The sequence below is a fragment of the Thamnophis elegans genome, chromosome 12, assembly GCF_009769535.1.
Source record: "Thamnophis elegans isolate rThaEle1 chromosome 12, rThaEle1.pri, whole genome shotgun sequence".
Taxonomy (NCBI): domain Eukaryota; kingdom Metazoa; phylum Chordata; class Lepidosauria; order Squamata; family Colubridae; genus Thamnophis; species Thamnophis elegans.
In genome coordinates this window covers 34,892,735-34,907,440 of record NC_045552.1, presented here as the reverse complement: position 1 = coordinate 34,907,440, position 14,706 = coordinate 34,892,735, and the positions used below count along the sequence as shown (strand labels likewise).

Here is a 14,706-nt window from a genome sequence, read left to right as displayed (position 1 = left end):
TGTCTAAGGTTTGTGTCCTATGCCTGAAGGACCCTTGGGGGAGATGGGGCTTGCTTTGGTTGGAGGGTTCAGAGATTGGAAGAACCCTTCAGATCTTTGCTGGTGAGCCTTTCGGCCCTTCCACCCTCCATTTCAGAACCTTACTTGGTGAAGGAACTGGAGAGGAGGCCAATGAAAGCTATGGCGGCTCCCGAGGCAGCAGTGGTCCGGCATCCGATCCGATCGGTGAAGATGCTGACAATGGGAGAGCAAAAGAAGACCATCCCCATGCCGATGGATCCAACCAAGGCTGCAGGAGGAGAAAAGAAAGGAAAGGGACGTCAGCAATGGTGGTCACCCCATGTAACGTGTCAGGAAGTGAGGGAGAAGCCCAGGATGGCTGGTGGCTTGGAGAAGAAAAGCACACTGGATCTGAGAGCAGAAGGAACGGGGACCCTTCCTTGGAAGCTCCACCTGTGAGGTAGTCTACGTTGAGAAAGTGGCCCCAAGGCCTCCTCGGCCATTTCCGTGGCTGGGAGTGAACTCAAACCTGAGTCCCGCTTGTCAAGAGTCCGTCTTTTTTATTTACTGTATTTTTCAGAGTATAAGATGCACCAAGATTTTGAAGAGTCAAATTAAAAAAAAATATTTTTTGCACTCTGCAGACCTCCCAAAAACGGCCGTTTGTCGTGGAAATAGGCCTGTTTTTTTAGGAGACTTGTAGAGTCCTCCTGTGGGTTGTGGGGGGCAAAATTGAGCAAGAAACAGCCCATTTTTCACTAATTTCTGTCCTCCCCACTCCCCAGGAGCACTCCGCAAGGCTCCTAAAGTCTATGCACGGCCATTTTGGGGAAGGGGTGGGTTTCCAGGAGGCCAAAAATGCTGTATTCAGTGTATAAGACACACCCAGATTTTCAGCCTCTTTTTTGAGGGGAAAAAGTGTGTCTTATACTCCGAAAAATACGATATTTACTTATTTACTTATTTGAACCATCATTTGCTCATGAAAAAAGCTTCTCAGCTTTAAACGCAGCTGCCGCTGGCTGTAAATCTGAATTGATTTAATGCAACCTCTGGATTTCTTCACTGCAAGGTGACTTCCCTGGCTGGTAGATCCAGCCAAGTCTCTGTACTTGGCCCAGATCTCCAGGGACCTTCAGTTCACAGCCAACACACCGTTGGATCAGAAGGCTAATCCGATGCTGGGCTTTCCCCTTTCCCCCTGAAAAACCCTTCATTTCTCCGTTCCCAAGCAAGACTTCCACTGAACAAGACAACCAAACCTCTGATTTTATTGGTTTGTTTTTCCAGAAGGAGAAAAGGAAAAGGGAAGTTATGTTTTATGCTTATCTCTCTCCACCCCCCCACCTCAATCCACTGAAGTCATGACAAAAATATCTCCTTAAAAGAACCACTTATTACATCACCGCGAGGGACCTTCAAGCGTGATCGTGAGAAAGCGTCTGCTCTGGGGTTTTGGCATTTCCCCTCCCCCCCAGGACAGGAAGGGGGCACAATAGCTGGACAGCCAGCCTGCTGGTGCAAAGGCTGCCGCACATCCTCAGCCCTGGCTGGAAACGGCATCGGCCCTCGGCGGGTTAGACAAAGCAACGCCCCAAGAGAGGAAGGGACGCTTTTCTCGCTCGTCGTTGCAGAGCGGGGCTTAGAAATGTTCCTTTTACAGGTAGTCCTCGACTTATGGCCACAATTGAGCCCAAGAGTTCTGTGGCAATCAAGGCAGCTGTTAAATGAGCTTTGCCCATTTTACGATCTTTCTTGTCATCGTTGTTAGGCCAATCACCACAGTTGTGAGTGAATATGGCTTCCTCATTGACTTTGCTTGCCAGAAGGTCGCAAAACGGAATCATGCGACTTCGTTGACACAGCCACCGTCATGAGTCAGTTGCCAAGCATCCGAATTTTGATGACATAGCCACAGGGATGCTGCAACATTGTTAAGTAGAAAAATGGACATAAGTCAAACAGTCTTTGGTCACTAAATGAACTGCTGTAAATCGAGGACTATCTGTAATCACACAATCCCCTTCTGATGGACTACGAAACCATCACGACTGGAAAAAGCAAACGCTGAGCTACCTATCTTGGAAAGTTATTATGGGATGTCTTCTGAAATGGTCCTGATCTTAGCAAGGATTTGGAGAAATGAGTTGCCATCCAACCAGAAGGAAAAACAACAAGAATAATTAAATGTTTCTGGTTAGGCATATAATCTGGAATGGAAATTTGATTGTACAGTTATGGCCATCTTCATTTTTTTAACCCCTCCATGTGGTATCACCCTGCTTACTTTATGATTATTATGGGCTTGCAGTAGAGATATATACTAACTGTCCCCCCAGGGTATCTGCAGAAGATGGGGGGAGGGAATTCAAGATAATGGGCATGACGGTGAGATCAAAGCAATACGCAAAAAAGAGGACACTCGTATTTTAATGACACTTTTGTGGCTGCCAGATTGACCCTACATTCTGCTGAGTCTCATTCCAAATTGACTTGCTATATACTAACAGAGGCATTTCTAGTTTCACAGGTCAGTAATTCATTGCCCCAATTTAACACAGCTCATCTCTCAAGTATGAACTGGAAACTTAATTATTCTTTAGAATTATGACTTTAAAATTCTTGCTCTGCTACCAGTCAGCTTGAGTCCAAAGAAGATCTTGCAAAATTGCACCCCGTGTTTCATTCTTGAGGGTGTTGTAACAGATCAATGTGAAGGATTAACGTAAAGGATATGAAAGTCTATTTCAGGATTTCCCAACAGCATGGCTGGCTGGGGAATTCTGACATGTCTTAAAGATGCCATGGATGGGAGATTTTGGTCTTTTGTTTATACAAAAAATGCATGGTCATCATCAAACTATTTGCTCATGGTGGGGAAGATCCCCAAACTGCCTTCTACTCAATCACTTTTCATTGATCTGAAATCCTCATTTTCACTGTTCTTTAATGGGCTGTGCCCAGGAGTGGGCTGGGGGTTGGGGACCACTATTCTAGCCAACCAATACTTCCCTCAGTCAGATGTTTCCCAACTGAACAAAGCTAAAAAATTTGCTAAGCTGTCTTTGACAAGCTTTGGCAGAAGAAGAAATCAGCAAGAATGCTTCCAAACTCTGCAAATGTCCCAACTTCTTGTGCCTCGAATGAGTTAACTGGTGAGTTCATAAGTCCAGTCAAAGTGGCAACTACCTCTTTTCAAATATGGGGAGAGCATCATTCAAATGGGAAACAAAGACATTCTTCCAGATGTGCTATGTCCATCTACAGCCTCTCCTTTGGAAGTATAGCAATAAATACTTGGATAAGCTTAGGCCAAGGGTCCCCAAACTTGGCAACTTTAAGACTTGTGGATTTCAACTCCCAGAATTCTCCAGCCAGCATAGCTTCAACTCCCAGAATTCTGGGAGTTGAAGTCCACAAGTCTTAAAGTTGCCAAGTTTGAAGACCTCTGGCTTAGGCCCAGCAAAGGAAAAACAGTGAGCTAAAAGTTAAAAACAAGTCAGCTTCCTCCAACGCACCTCATTAGATACCTGAAGAGTGCTGGCACATGTAGCCAAACTTCTTTGGGGCAGAAGGTTTGGAGATGAGGTCCTTTTGAGCAAACATCTACTTGGGAGGTCTCCTGTCCAAGAAGCCGCAGCAGGCAGGTAAAAATTTAAGTTACAGGAACCCCTTTTTCATTTCTCTGGAAGAGAAATAATGCCCCATGCTTCTCTGCTCCAAACAAGCCAGCTTTTTGGAAATAATAATGCCCCTTGCTTCTCTGCTCCAAACAAGCCAGCTTTTTGGAAATAATAATGCCCCTTGCTTCTCTGCTCCAAACAAGCCAGCTTTTTGGAAATAATAATGCCCCTTGCTTCTCTGCTCCAAACAAGCCAGCTTTTTGGAAATAATGCCCCTTGCTTCTCTGCTCCAAACAAGCCAGCTTTTTGGAAATAATAATGCCCCTTGCTTCTCTGCTCCAAACAAGCCAGCTTTGGCTTGGCAAAGTCAACATTTTCTGGGTTTCCTTTCCCACATCTCTAAAAGATAAATCTGAGGAAACTCAACTTTCTCTAGAGAGCCAAACTAAGAATGAAGATGACTTGGATGACAGTTTCTGTTTAAAAAAAAAATTGGCTGACAAGCTGAAATCTGGGAATAGCAATAAAAAGGTTTGTTGTTTGTTGAGCTGTTGGACTTGCCATGTGTAACCGAGCAAAATTGCCAAACCCCACCAGACTGTGGTTAAACTGTTTTTTTTTTCAGTTTTACAAAATCCTATCAATTCGATGTTTGTAGTAAATTCCAGACTCAGGTTGTTCTGTTCCAGGCACTCTTTGCTTTTAAAATCCTTTTGCATATAATAGCCACAACTCCTCTGCACCATAAACATTCACGTTTTGTGTACATTTCCAATCCTCAATCTAGACCAATCTATAGAAACTCATGATGCCACCCGGCTGAATTTATTAATCATGGAGGTGCACTACTTGATTTGCTTGCAACAAACTAACATGGCTTCTCTTGCTTCACTTGCAACAAACTGACATGATTTTCTTTGTGTTGACTGCCACAGACTAACATGGTTTCTTTTGCTTTGGTTGAAACACACTAACATGATTTCTTTTGGTTTGCTTGTAAAAGAATAACATATTTGTCGTTGTTGCAAAGACTAAAATGGTTTTTCCTGGTTTTGCTGCAACAGATTAATAGACTTGTTTTGATTGCAATGGACTAACTTGATTTCCCGGACCTCAAGTGGGCAGTTCCCTTGAGCATATATACCCAGATCAATCACATATTAAGTTATCCAGACCAGTGGAATTTTCCTTCCAGGATCTGAAAACAGACCCCGTCAAATAAAGATGTAGAGACTCTGGAAAGAGTGCAGAGAAGAGCAAAAGGGATGATTAGGGGGAGAAGAATTATTGCAGTAAAAAGATGAACTAGGGGTGACATGATAACAGTCTTCCAATATTTGATGGGTTTCCACAGAGGAAAGGGGCTCAACCTATTCTCCAAAGCACCTGAAGGCAGGACAAGAAACAATGGATGGAAACTGATTAAGGAGAGAAGCAACCTAGAACTAAGAACACCTGTCACTTCCTGACAGCGAGAACTAATGGAAGAGTTTGCCTTCAGAGATTGTGGGAGCTCCATCACTGGAAGCTTTCAAGAAGAGGCTGGGCAGCCACTTGTGTGGAATGGTATAGTTGCTTGAGCAGGGGGTTGGACTAGAAGACCTCTAACATCCCTTCCAATTCTGTTATTCTGTTAAATGCTGGGAAATGGTGTACGATCCAGGGGCCTCTTCAAGGAGATGGTTGTAAAACTTTTTTTGCATGGCAGCCCCACCTGCCCCATCTAAACCTTTCCCCCATCACATATGTGATGCCCATCAACATGGCAGGGCCAAGGCTTCAATTGCATGGATGGTCACCATTTTGAGGCAGCAAAGAAACAAAATGGAAGCCACAGACCTGGAATAACACCAAGGGAAAGAACACGATTTCCTTGGCAGACCTCAGCATGGTTTTCTTTGGACATACAAGTGTTGTGCAAGCAGAAGAAATCATCCCTGTCCTGTTGCTGGCTTGGAGAGCTTCAAACCGAATGGTTGCCTTGTTGTGATATCCTTCCCTTACGGAAAAAGGTGCTGTCTTCCTCCCACAGGGAAGTGCAGGAAAGTTGGTTGTTCATGGAGGTCCCCCTCCTGTGGCTGAAGCTTTCTGGGCCAGGTGGGCCTATGGGCCTATGTAAAACAGATTTGCGAATCTGCTTGAATGCTCAAACATTCCCAGACTAATTGTCCCTTTGTTCATATGACGTCCTCGTTTCTGTTCATTTCTCCCCAGGTTAGTCAATCAAAACCAGCATCTCTGTCAAAGAGCCAAAGGACAAGACCACCTTTGTTCACCCCTGATCTGAATTAAGATTCTGGGCCAGGTGGAGACCGACATGGCTAAAGTCCCAAATCCTGGAAATGTCAACACTATGAGACGGCTGTTCATCTGTCGAGAACATTCCAGGGCTACAGTGTTGACATTTCCAATTATTTCTCTCCCTCCCTCTCCCTCTCTCTCTCCCTCTCCCCCCCTAACATCAACTGGATGCTGGCTTGTTTCCAGCTGCAGGAGGGCCAGAAAAATTAAAATAGTGGCTGCACCTGTCGGACTGAAACCCACCCTTTGTGGAGCATGAGACGATTGTGGTGACCATCTTGGCTGTTTTAACAAACCCTTTGCAGATGTCCCTGCAAGCCCCTTGGTGGTTAAGCCCGACTCGCAATACATCACCATGTTTCAATTATCTGATTGAACATTATCGTTGTAGGGCCCTAAATCTCTATGTAAAACAGACTTGCGAATCTGCTTGAATGCTCAAACATTCCCAGACTAATTGTCCCTTTGTTCATATGACGTCCTCGTTTCTGTTCATTTCTCCCCAGGTTAGTCAATCAAAACCAGCATCTCTGTCAAAGAGCCAAAGGACAAGACCGCCTTTGTTCACCCCTGATTTGAATTAAGATTTTCTCTCTCTCTAGGTATACATGTGAGTTTCCAGACACATGAGGGACCAGGACCTCATCAAACAATTCTGAAGGACATCCATCAGACCTCTTGGGTGATTTCATCACCTGGGTTGAGGTCCTCCTGCATTCTGCACAAGGAGAGATGCTCTTCTTTGACCAGTTAAAGCCATGAATCTACATTGATTTTGTTAAACCAACAAGCCCTTCCTTTTAACAGACCTTGATACATGCACAAAATCTATTTTCACAATGTTAAGCTGCTGGTTTAGGAAGGCAAGGCCTTGGTGAGTTCAAGGTCAATTTATGCTATCCACAGCTATTTCCCATAACCCTCCTTCTGTTTCCCGCTCCCCCATCAATCAAGAGAAGAAGCTCAACAGGAATGTCATCAGAATGGTCAGAAAAGTCAGATTAGGAGCCACACTGGTGTCATTGGAGTTCCACTCATTTTTATGAACATCACAGAGCTTGGTCATCATCACTTCATGGACCATGTCTTACACCCAGTGGTGGGTTTCTAATGTTTTTGCTACCGGTTCGCTCATGCTCACTAGTGCACTCTGCACATGCACAGAGCCTCCCGCTGCTGCTACTACCCAATCTGGGCCAAACTGGGAGCAACCCATCTCTACTTACACTCCTTAAACTGAAAATCAGCCTTCTGCAATCCTGCTTTCTAGCTAGGTAAAGGTTTGCCCACTCCAGTCTATCTGACTCTAAGAGATGATACTCATTTCCGTTTCTCAGCTGAGGGAGCTAGTGCTGTCCATGGTCACGTGACCAGCATGGCTATTTGTTGTGGCACATGGAACAGTTATTTTTCCATAAGTGGTACCTATTTACCTACTCGCATTTGCATGCTTTTGAATCACTAGGTAGGCAGGAGCTGAGACAAGTAATGGAAACTCACCCGGCTTTCAGCCTTCCAGATGAGAAGCTCAGCATCTTTAACTGCTGAGGCATCATGCCCCCTTTGATTTCTAGCTGTTTGGAACCACTTCCCCTATCCAAGCAACCCTTCAACCCAGTGGCTGAGCACTGGGTAAGTCCACACCTCAAATACTGCATCCAGTTTTGGTCACCACAAAGATGATGAAACTCTGGAAAAAGTGCAGAGAACAGCAACTAAGTTGATTAAAGGCCTAGAAACTAAAACATACGAAGAATGGTTGTAGGCTTTGGGGTTTTGGCCAGTCTAGAGAAAAGAAGAACTAGAAGAAATGATAGCAGTATTCCAGTATTTGAGGGGCTGCCACAAAATTGAGGGGGACAACCGATTCTCCAAAGCAGCTGAAGGCAAGACAAAAAACAGTGGGTGGAAACTAATCAAGGAGAGAAGCAACCTGGAATTAAGAAGAAACTTCCTAACAGTGAGAACAATTAACCAGTGTAACAGTTTGCCTCCAGAAGTTATGAGTACTCCATCATTGGAGGGTTTAAGAAGAGACTGGAAACCTATTTGTCTGAAATGGTATAGGGTTTCCTGATTGAGCAGGGGGTTGGACTAGAAGATCTCCAAGTCCCCTTCCAGCTCTATTCTGATTGACTTTGGGAGCTGGGACGTCAAACTTCTGAATGGCCGCAGGCTGGGAAAAGCTTACATATTGAACCCAGCAAATGGATTTTCACAGTGGGCTTGTTGCATGATTCCTGGCCAGCAAGGAGTGCCATAAATCGTCTTGCTCCCTCTTAATTCTAATTGCTCTCTAATGCTTTCAGAAGATACCGACTGGTGAAGAAATACTACCACAAGGGAAGAAATAGGGAACAGAACATGGGAGGGAATTATTTTCGTTGGCATGATATTAAACGCTTCTTCACATAACGTGAGCCACTTTTATCATCTGCAGGCAATAACAAGGAAATAATGGAACAAAGCATGAGCTGCCGCTGCAACCTTTGTGGGGTTGGCTGGCTTAATGGGTTCTAACAGACCCAGCCAATAAAAATAAGACACAGTTGAACAAAGAAGATGCATTATTTTTTACTTTTGGTTACTCAGTGCTTGTTTTTCAACCATGAACATCAAAATGCATTGCAAATGCAGGAGGAATAAATACAGTTAGTCCTCAACTTACAACAGTTCGCTTGGTGACTGTTGGAAGTTACAGCAGCACTGAAAAGAAGGTCATGATCGTTTTCAAATTTAGTTGCAACATCTCGGATCAAAATTCAGACACGTGACCACTGGTTCATATTTATGACGGTCGCAGTGTCATCCCCTTTTGCAACCTTCTGGCAAGCAAAGTCAATGGGGAAGCCAGATTCACTTAACAGCCATGTTACTAAGTTAATGGCTGCAGGGATTCACTTAACAACTGTGGCAAGAAAGGTCGTAAAATGGGGCAAAACTCACTTAACAAATTTCTGATTCAGCAACAGGTAGTTTGGCCTCAATTTTGGTTGTAACTCAAGGAGTACCTGCACTTTCCCAAACCCCAAGCTTACCCATTACATACATTTCCACATACTAGATCAGAAACACAATACAGGTGAGTCCTCAACTTACGACCGCAGTTGGGACAGGAATTTCCATTGCTAAGCAAGGTGGTTGCTAAGGGAGTCATGTCCAATTTTACATCCTCTTCTGCCCTGTTGATAAGAGAATTGCTGCAGTTGTTAAGTGAATCATGCAGTCATTAAACAAATCTGCCTTCCCCCACTGACTTTGCTTGTCGGAAGTCAGCTGTGAAGGTCACACATGTAAGGTCGTACGGTCAGTTATGACCATTCCAGCACCCCCATGGACATGTGACCCAATTTGGGACATTTGGCAACAGCTCAGCATCATGGGTGGTTGCAGCATCCTGGGGCCACATGAGCCTCAGTGCTAGTGGGTGTGGGGCTTGCTCTCTCTTTAGATGCGAGCAGTTTGCCCATCGAGTGATGCCTGAAGGAGACAGATGCTCACAGTAAGCAACAGCCCAATCCAGGAACCCCCAAGAATGTTCCCACCAATACTGGCAGGGAAGCCATTTGTTTTTCAACAGAGAGCAAACCTCCCTCTTCTGTCTATGGAGATTCTCAGTCATCCAGGTCATGGTTGTCCCAAATGTGCTTTTTCAATAGGCAACTGGAAAAGAAAAAACAAGAAAGTCCAGTTGCCTTTTGAAAAAGCACCATTAGGACTCACTTTCTTCAAACACTGATGATGCTACCTAGTTGGGTAATGAGACGTCTGCAAGAAAACAGCCAAGCTCAGACCTCACCAAAGCACAACTTTCACACAACCCCCTTTTCTTGCAATTGAATGAGAAGCCAGGATAACTGCAGACTCCTGGACAGAGGATGGGATATTGGAAATTATAAAGTTCCCACAAGACTATTGGCCATTGTATCAGATCATGGAAAACACATTTCCTCTAAGAGCATTTCTCTAAAGTTCTCTTCTGTGTTTGGATAGAATTTCTACATTAAAGCCTTTTTCAGCAAAGTGAACGAGAACTGGAGAAGAGCCTGCAGGAAATCTGCAGAGAAGAGCAACAAAGAGGATTAGGGGGCTGGAGGCTAAAACATATGAAGAAATGTTGCTGGAATTGGGTGTGTCTAGTTTAATGGGAAAAAAAGACTAGGGGAGGAATGATAGCAGTGTTCCAATATTTCAGGGCTGCCACAAAGAAGAGGGAGTCAAACTGTTCTCCAAGGCACCTGAGGGTAGGACAAGAAGCAATGGGTGGAAACCTATCAAGGAGAGAAGCAGTCTAAACCAAGGAGAAATTTCCTGACAGTGAGAATCAGTGGAACAACTTGCCTCCAGAAGTTGTAGGTGCTTCACACTGGAAGTTTTAAAGAAGAGATTGGACAACCATTTTCTGGAATGGTATATGGACTCCTGCTTGAATAGAGGGTTGGACTAGAAGACTTCAAAGGCCCCTACCAACCCTGCTATTCTGTTATCTCTCCCCCACCACATTTTGCCCCTTAATCAAGCAGGGTTCAAAACCCACCAGCTGGTTTTCAACCAGAGTGAATATTAGACAGACTATAAATGAAACCATACATAATGCTCAGTGCCTTGAGCTCTCCACCTTCTGCTTGGCCCAGTTCTGTTCAACAGAGTGAGGGCTTCACTCCAAAAATCCAAGACAATCCTACCTTGTTAAAGTTCTTATAATGAGCCAAGGAAAGTAGGTCACCACAGTCATCCACTAATGCTAAGCTGGAAAACAGCCGTCTTGCCTAACTTCTCAGCACGCACTTGTTTATTTATTTATGGGGTTTAGAAGGCTGCACAATTCAAGAATAACACGGGGCGCTGCAGAATTATGAAAAATAGATAAAAACAACCAGCAACAGGGAACAATGTGACCTAGAAGAAGAACCCAAAGCCAAGGGGCAGAAGGAATCTTGGAAGTCTTGCTTTGCAATCCAGACATGCCAATTTAGGAAATCTTCTTGAAGCTGCTCAAACCCTGGGTGATTTCAGGAACACTTTGGGTTTTTTTTTCAGAATAACAGGACAACAGATAGCTTGCTGTTCTTGTCTTTTAAGATTCTCCCCCCATCCCCTGGTTTGCCTGTCTAGCTGGCAAACCTGGGACTTCATGGTGGTCTCCCATCAAAGGATGAATTAGGCCAAACCCCGCTTAGCATCCAGGCTCCCATAAGGCTGTCACCTAGAAGCATAGAAGAGCTGCTGCTTGGACATTCTTGATGGAGAGAAGGTTCCCCCTGCACTCCAGTGGGCAACTTTCCTCCTTCAGTACAGAAGAACAGAGTTGGAAGGGACCTTGGAGGTATTCTACGCCAACCCCCTGCTCATGCAAGAGACCCAAGACCACTTCAGAGAAATGGATGTCCAATCTCTTCTTACAAAACCTCCAGTGATGGAGAGAACCCACAGCAAGCCCCCCCACTGGTTAATTGTTCTCACTATTAGGAAGTTTGTCCTTAATTCCAGGTTGCTTCTCTCTTTGCTTAGTTTCCATCCATTGCTTCATGTCCTGCCTTCAGGTGCTTTGGAAAATAGGTTGTCCCCCTATAGAAATGGGATGGGAGTCTGATGGGTGCCCAGGTCTAGGGAGTTAGCTAGAAATAACTCAATACAGAGTCATTTTGATACAAGATGGGTTGCAAATAAATGTAATATCATACATACATACATACATACATACATACATACATACATACATACATACGTGACCTGACAAAAGCACGCAAGACAAAACCGCACCGACAAAACCGCATCGCTAAAACCGCAACATCATCAATGCGCCGACAACAGCGCGGCGACAACAGCGCGGCGACAGAAAGCCGATTTAAGTTAAGGTAAGGGTTAGGTTTAGGGTTAGTTTTAGGGTTAGGTTTACGTTTAGGGTTAGGGTTAGCGTTACGTTTAGGGTTAGGGTTAGGTTTAGGGCTAGGTTTAGTTTTACAGCGTGCTTCTGTTGGCGCGCTGTTGTCGGTGCGATTCAGCGCTCATTCGTCGGAGCGCTTTAGAACTCACGGTTTTGTCACCACGGTTTAGTTGGGCGTGGTTTTGTCATTCGCCCTTTTGTCGGTGAACCCATACATACATACAATGGGGCAAAAAAGTATTTAGTCAGCCACCAATTGTGCAAGTTCTCCCACTTAAAAAGATGAGAGAGGCCTGTAATTGACATCATAGGTAGACCTCAACTATGAGAGACAAAATGAGAAAACAAATCCAGACAATCACATTGTTTGATTTGGAAAGAATATTTTTGCAAATTATGGTGGAAAATAAGTATTTGGTCACCTACAAACAAGCAAGATTTCTGGCTCTTAAAGACCTGTAACTTCTTCTTTAAGAGGCTCCTCTGTCCTCCACTCATTACCTGTATTAATGGCACCTGTTTGAACTTGTTAGCAGTATAAAAGACACCTGTCCACAACCTCAAACAGTCACACTCCAAACTCCACTATGGTGAAGACCAAAGAGCTGTTGAAGGACACCAGAAACAAAATTGTAGACCTGCACCAGGCTGGGAAGACTGAATCTGCAATAGGCAATCACTTGGTGTGAAGAAATCAACTGTGAGAGCAATAATTAGAAAATGGAAGACATACAAGACCACCGATAATCTCCCTTGATCTGGGGCTCCACGCAAGATCTCACCCAGTGGGGTCAAAATGACATTTTGAGCAAAAATCCGACAATCACACGGTGTGACCTAGTGAATGACCTGCAGAGAGCTGGGACCAACGTAACAAAGGCTACCATCAGTAACACATTACGCCGCCAGGGACTCAGATCCTGCAGTGTCAGACATGTCCCCCTGCTTAAGCCAGTACATGTCTGGGCCGTCTGAAGTTTGTTAGAGAGCATTTGGATGATCCAGAAGAGGATTGGGAAAATGTCATATGGTCAGATGAAACCAAAGTTTGGTAGAAATACAACTTGTCGTGTTTGGAGGAGAGAGAATGCTGAGTTGCATCCAAAGAACACCATACCTACTGTGAAGCACAGGGGCTGTTTCTCTGCAAAGGGACTAGGACGACTGATCCGTGTACAGGAAAGAGTGAATGGGGCCATGTATCGTGAGATTTTGAGTGCAAACCTCCTTCCATCAGCAAGGGCATTGAAGATGAAATGTGGCTGGGTCTTTCAGCATGACAATGATCCCAAACACACCACCCGGGCAACGAAGGAGTGGCTTCGTAAGAAGCATTTCAAGGTCCTGGAGTGGCCTAGCCAGTCTCCAGATCTCAACCCCATAGAAAACCTTTGGAGGGAGTTGAACATCCGTGTTGCCCAGCGACAGCCCCAAAACATCACTGCTTTACAGGAGATCTGCATGGAGGAATGGGCCAACATACCAGCAACAATGTGTGCCAACCTTGTGAAGACTTAAAGTATTGAGATGAACTTTTGATATTGACCAAATACTTATTTTCCACCATAATTTGCAAAAAAATTATTTCCAAATCAGACAATGTGATTGTCTGGATTTGTTTTCTCATTTTGTCTCTCATAGTTGAAGTCTACCGATGATGTCAATTACAGGCCTCTCTCATCTTTTTAAGTGGGAGAACTTGTACAATTGGTGGCTGACTAAATACTTTTTTGCCCCACTGTACGTACGTACATACATACATACATAGTGCGAAACTATTAGAATGAGTGTGTGTGTGCACAGAGAGAGAAAGAGAGAGCAAAAGAGGGAGGGAGGGAGGGAGAGAGAGAACAACTTCTTTTCAATAAATTATGTCCCACCTCGTCTTGCCAAATAAGCTAAAAGCAATGATGTTAAATTAATGTTTTCTTCCTCCTGGGAAGGATGAACAATCATAAGGTTCATTTGATATTTTAATGGCTTTGGAGCCAGACGAATTGCACTCGGGAGTTCCATCGCGCTGGATCAACAGTCCACATTCCTCTCTAAGCAGCAACCCTTTTGCCAAAGGCAGGAGGGGCTGTGAGTTGGCCGAGCACCTAATAATTAACTCTCCTGACTGACCATCCCTCTGCAAAAACACTTGCTGTCTGCAGCACATTCCAAAGAAAGTCCTCCCCCCCATTTCCTCCAGAGCAGACGAGACGGGCCTTGGGGGTATCATTAACCAGCTCCCTATTGATGGGCAAACTTTGTCAGAGACCAGGAAGAATCACCTGGTATTATTTGCCTCTCTCGGTCCCCGTTCTATAGTGGCTGAAAGTTCAAGGCCTCCAAACTTTGATCCCTGGATTTTTTGCTAAAAGGTTCACTGTTCAGCACAGATCAAATGGAAGCCAATATGGCCAAAGGGCCCCGTTGACTGGCTCAGGATGGAGCTGAGTCCCAGCCCTTAGAAAGGAGGCTGTTTGCGCTTGAGATCTGACTATCTCCCGTTGAAATTAGTTTTGCAGGTGCTGAAGAATGATGTTACTGGAAGCGTCTGACTCCAGAAGTTCTGGATGCTCCATCACTGGAGGTTTTCAGGAAGAGACTGGACAAATGTTCGTCAGGAATTGTGTGAGGTCTCCTGCTTGAGCGGGGCGATGGACTAGAACAGTGGTCCCCAACCCCCGGTCCGCGGACTGGTGCCGGGCCGTGGAGTACCTGGCACCGGGCCGCGCAGCGGCCAGGGGACATGATCGCTGCAGCACAAAAGCTCCTGGGCCGTGCGCAAAGGCTCCAGGGAAGAGAGCCCCGCGCTGGTACGCACGTGATATATAAACAATCAATGTGTCGTCGCGAACAACGCCCCCCCACCCCTGCGCGCGCTCAGCGGGCCACGGTAAAATTATC

At 45.0% G+C, this 14,706-nt stretch overlaps 1 protein-coding gene across 1 annotated transcript in view; it reads right to left on the bottom strand.

Moving 5' to 3' along the window:
• Positions 1-14,706, bottom strand: part of SLC16A2 (solute carrier family 16 member 2) — an 83,088-nt gene that overhangs the window by 18,976 nt on the left and 49,406 nt on the right. The window contains exon 2 of the mRNA XM_032227133.1: positions 145-289. Within this exon, the coding sequence (XP_032083024.1) occupies positions 145-289 (145 nt within the window). The remainder of the gene's footprint in view (positions 1-144; positions 290-14,706) is intronic.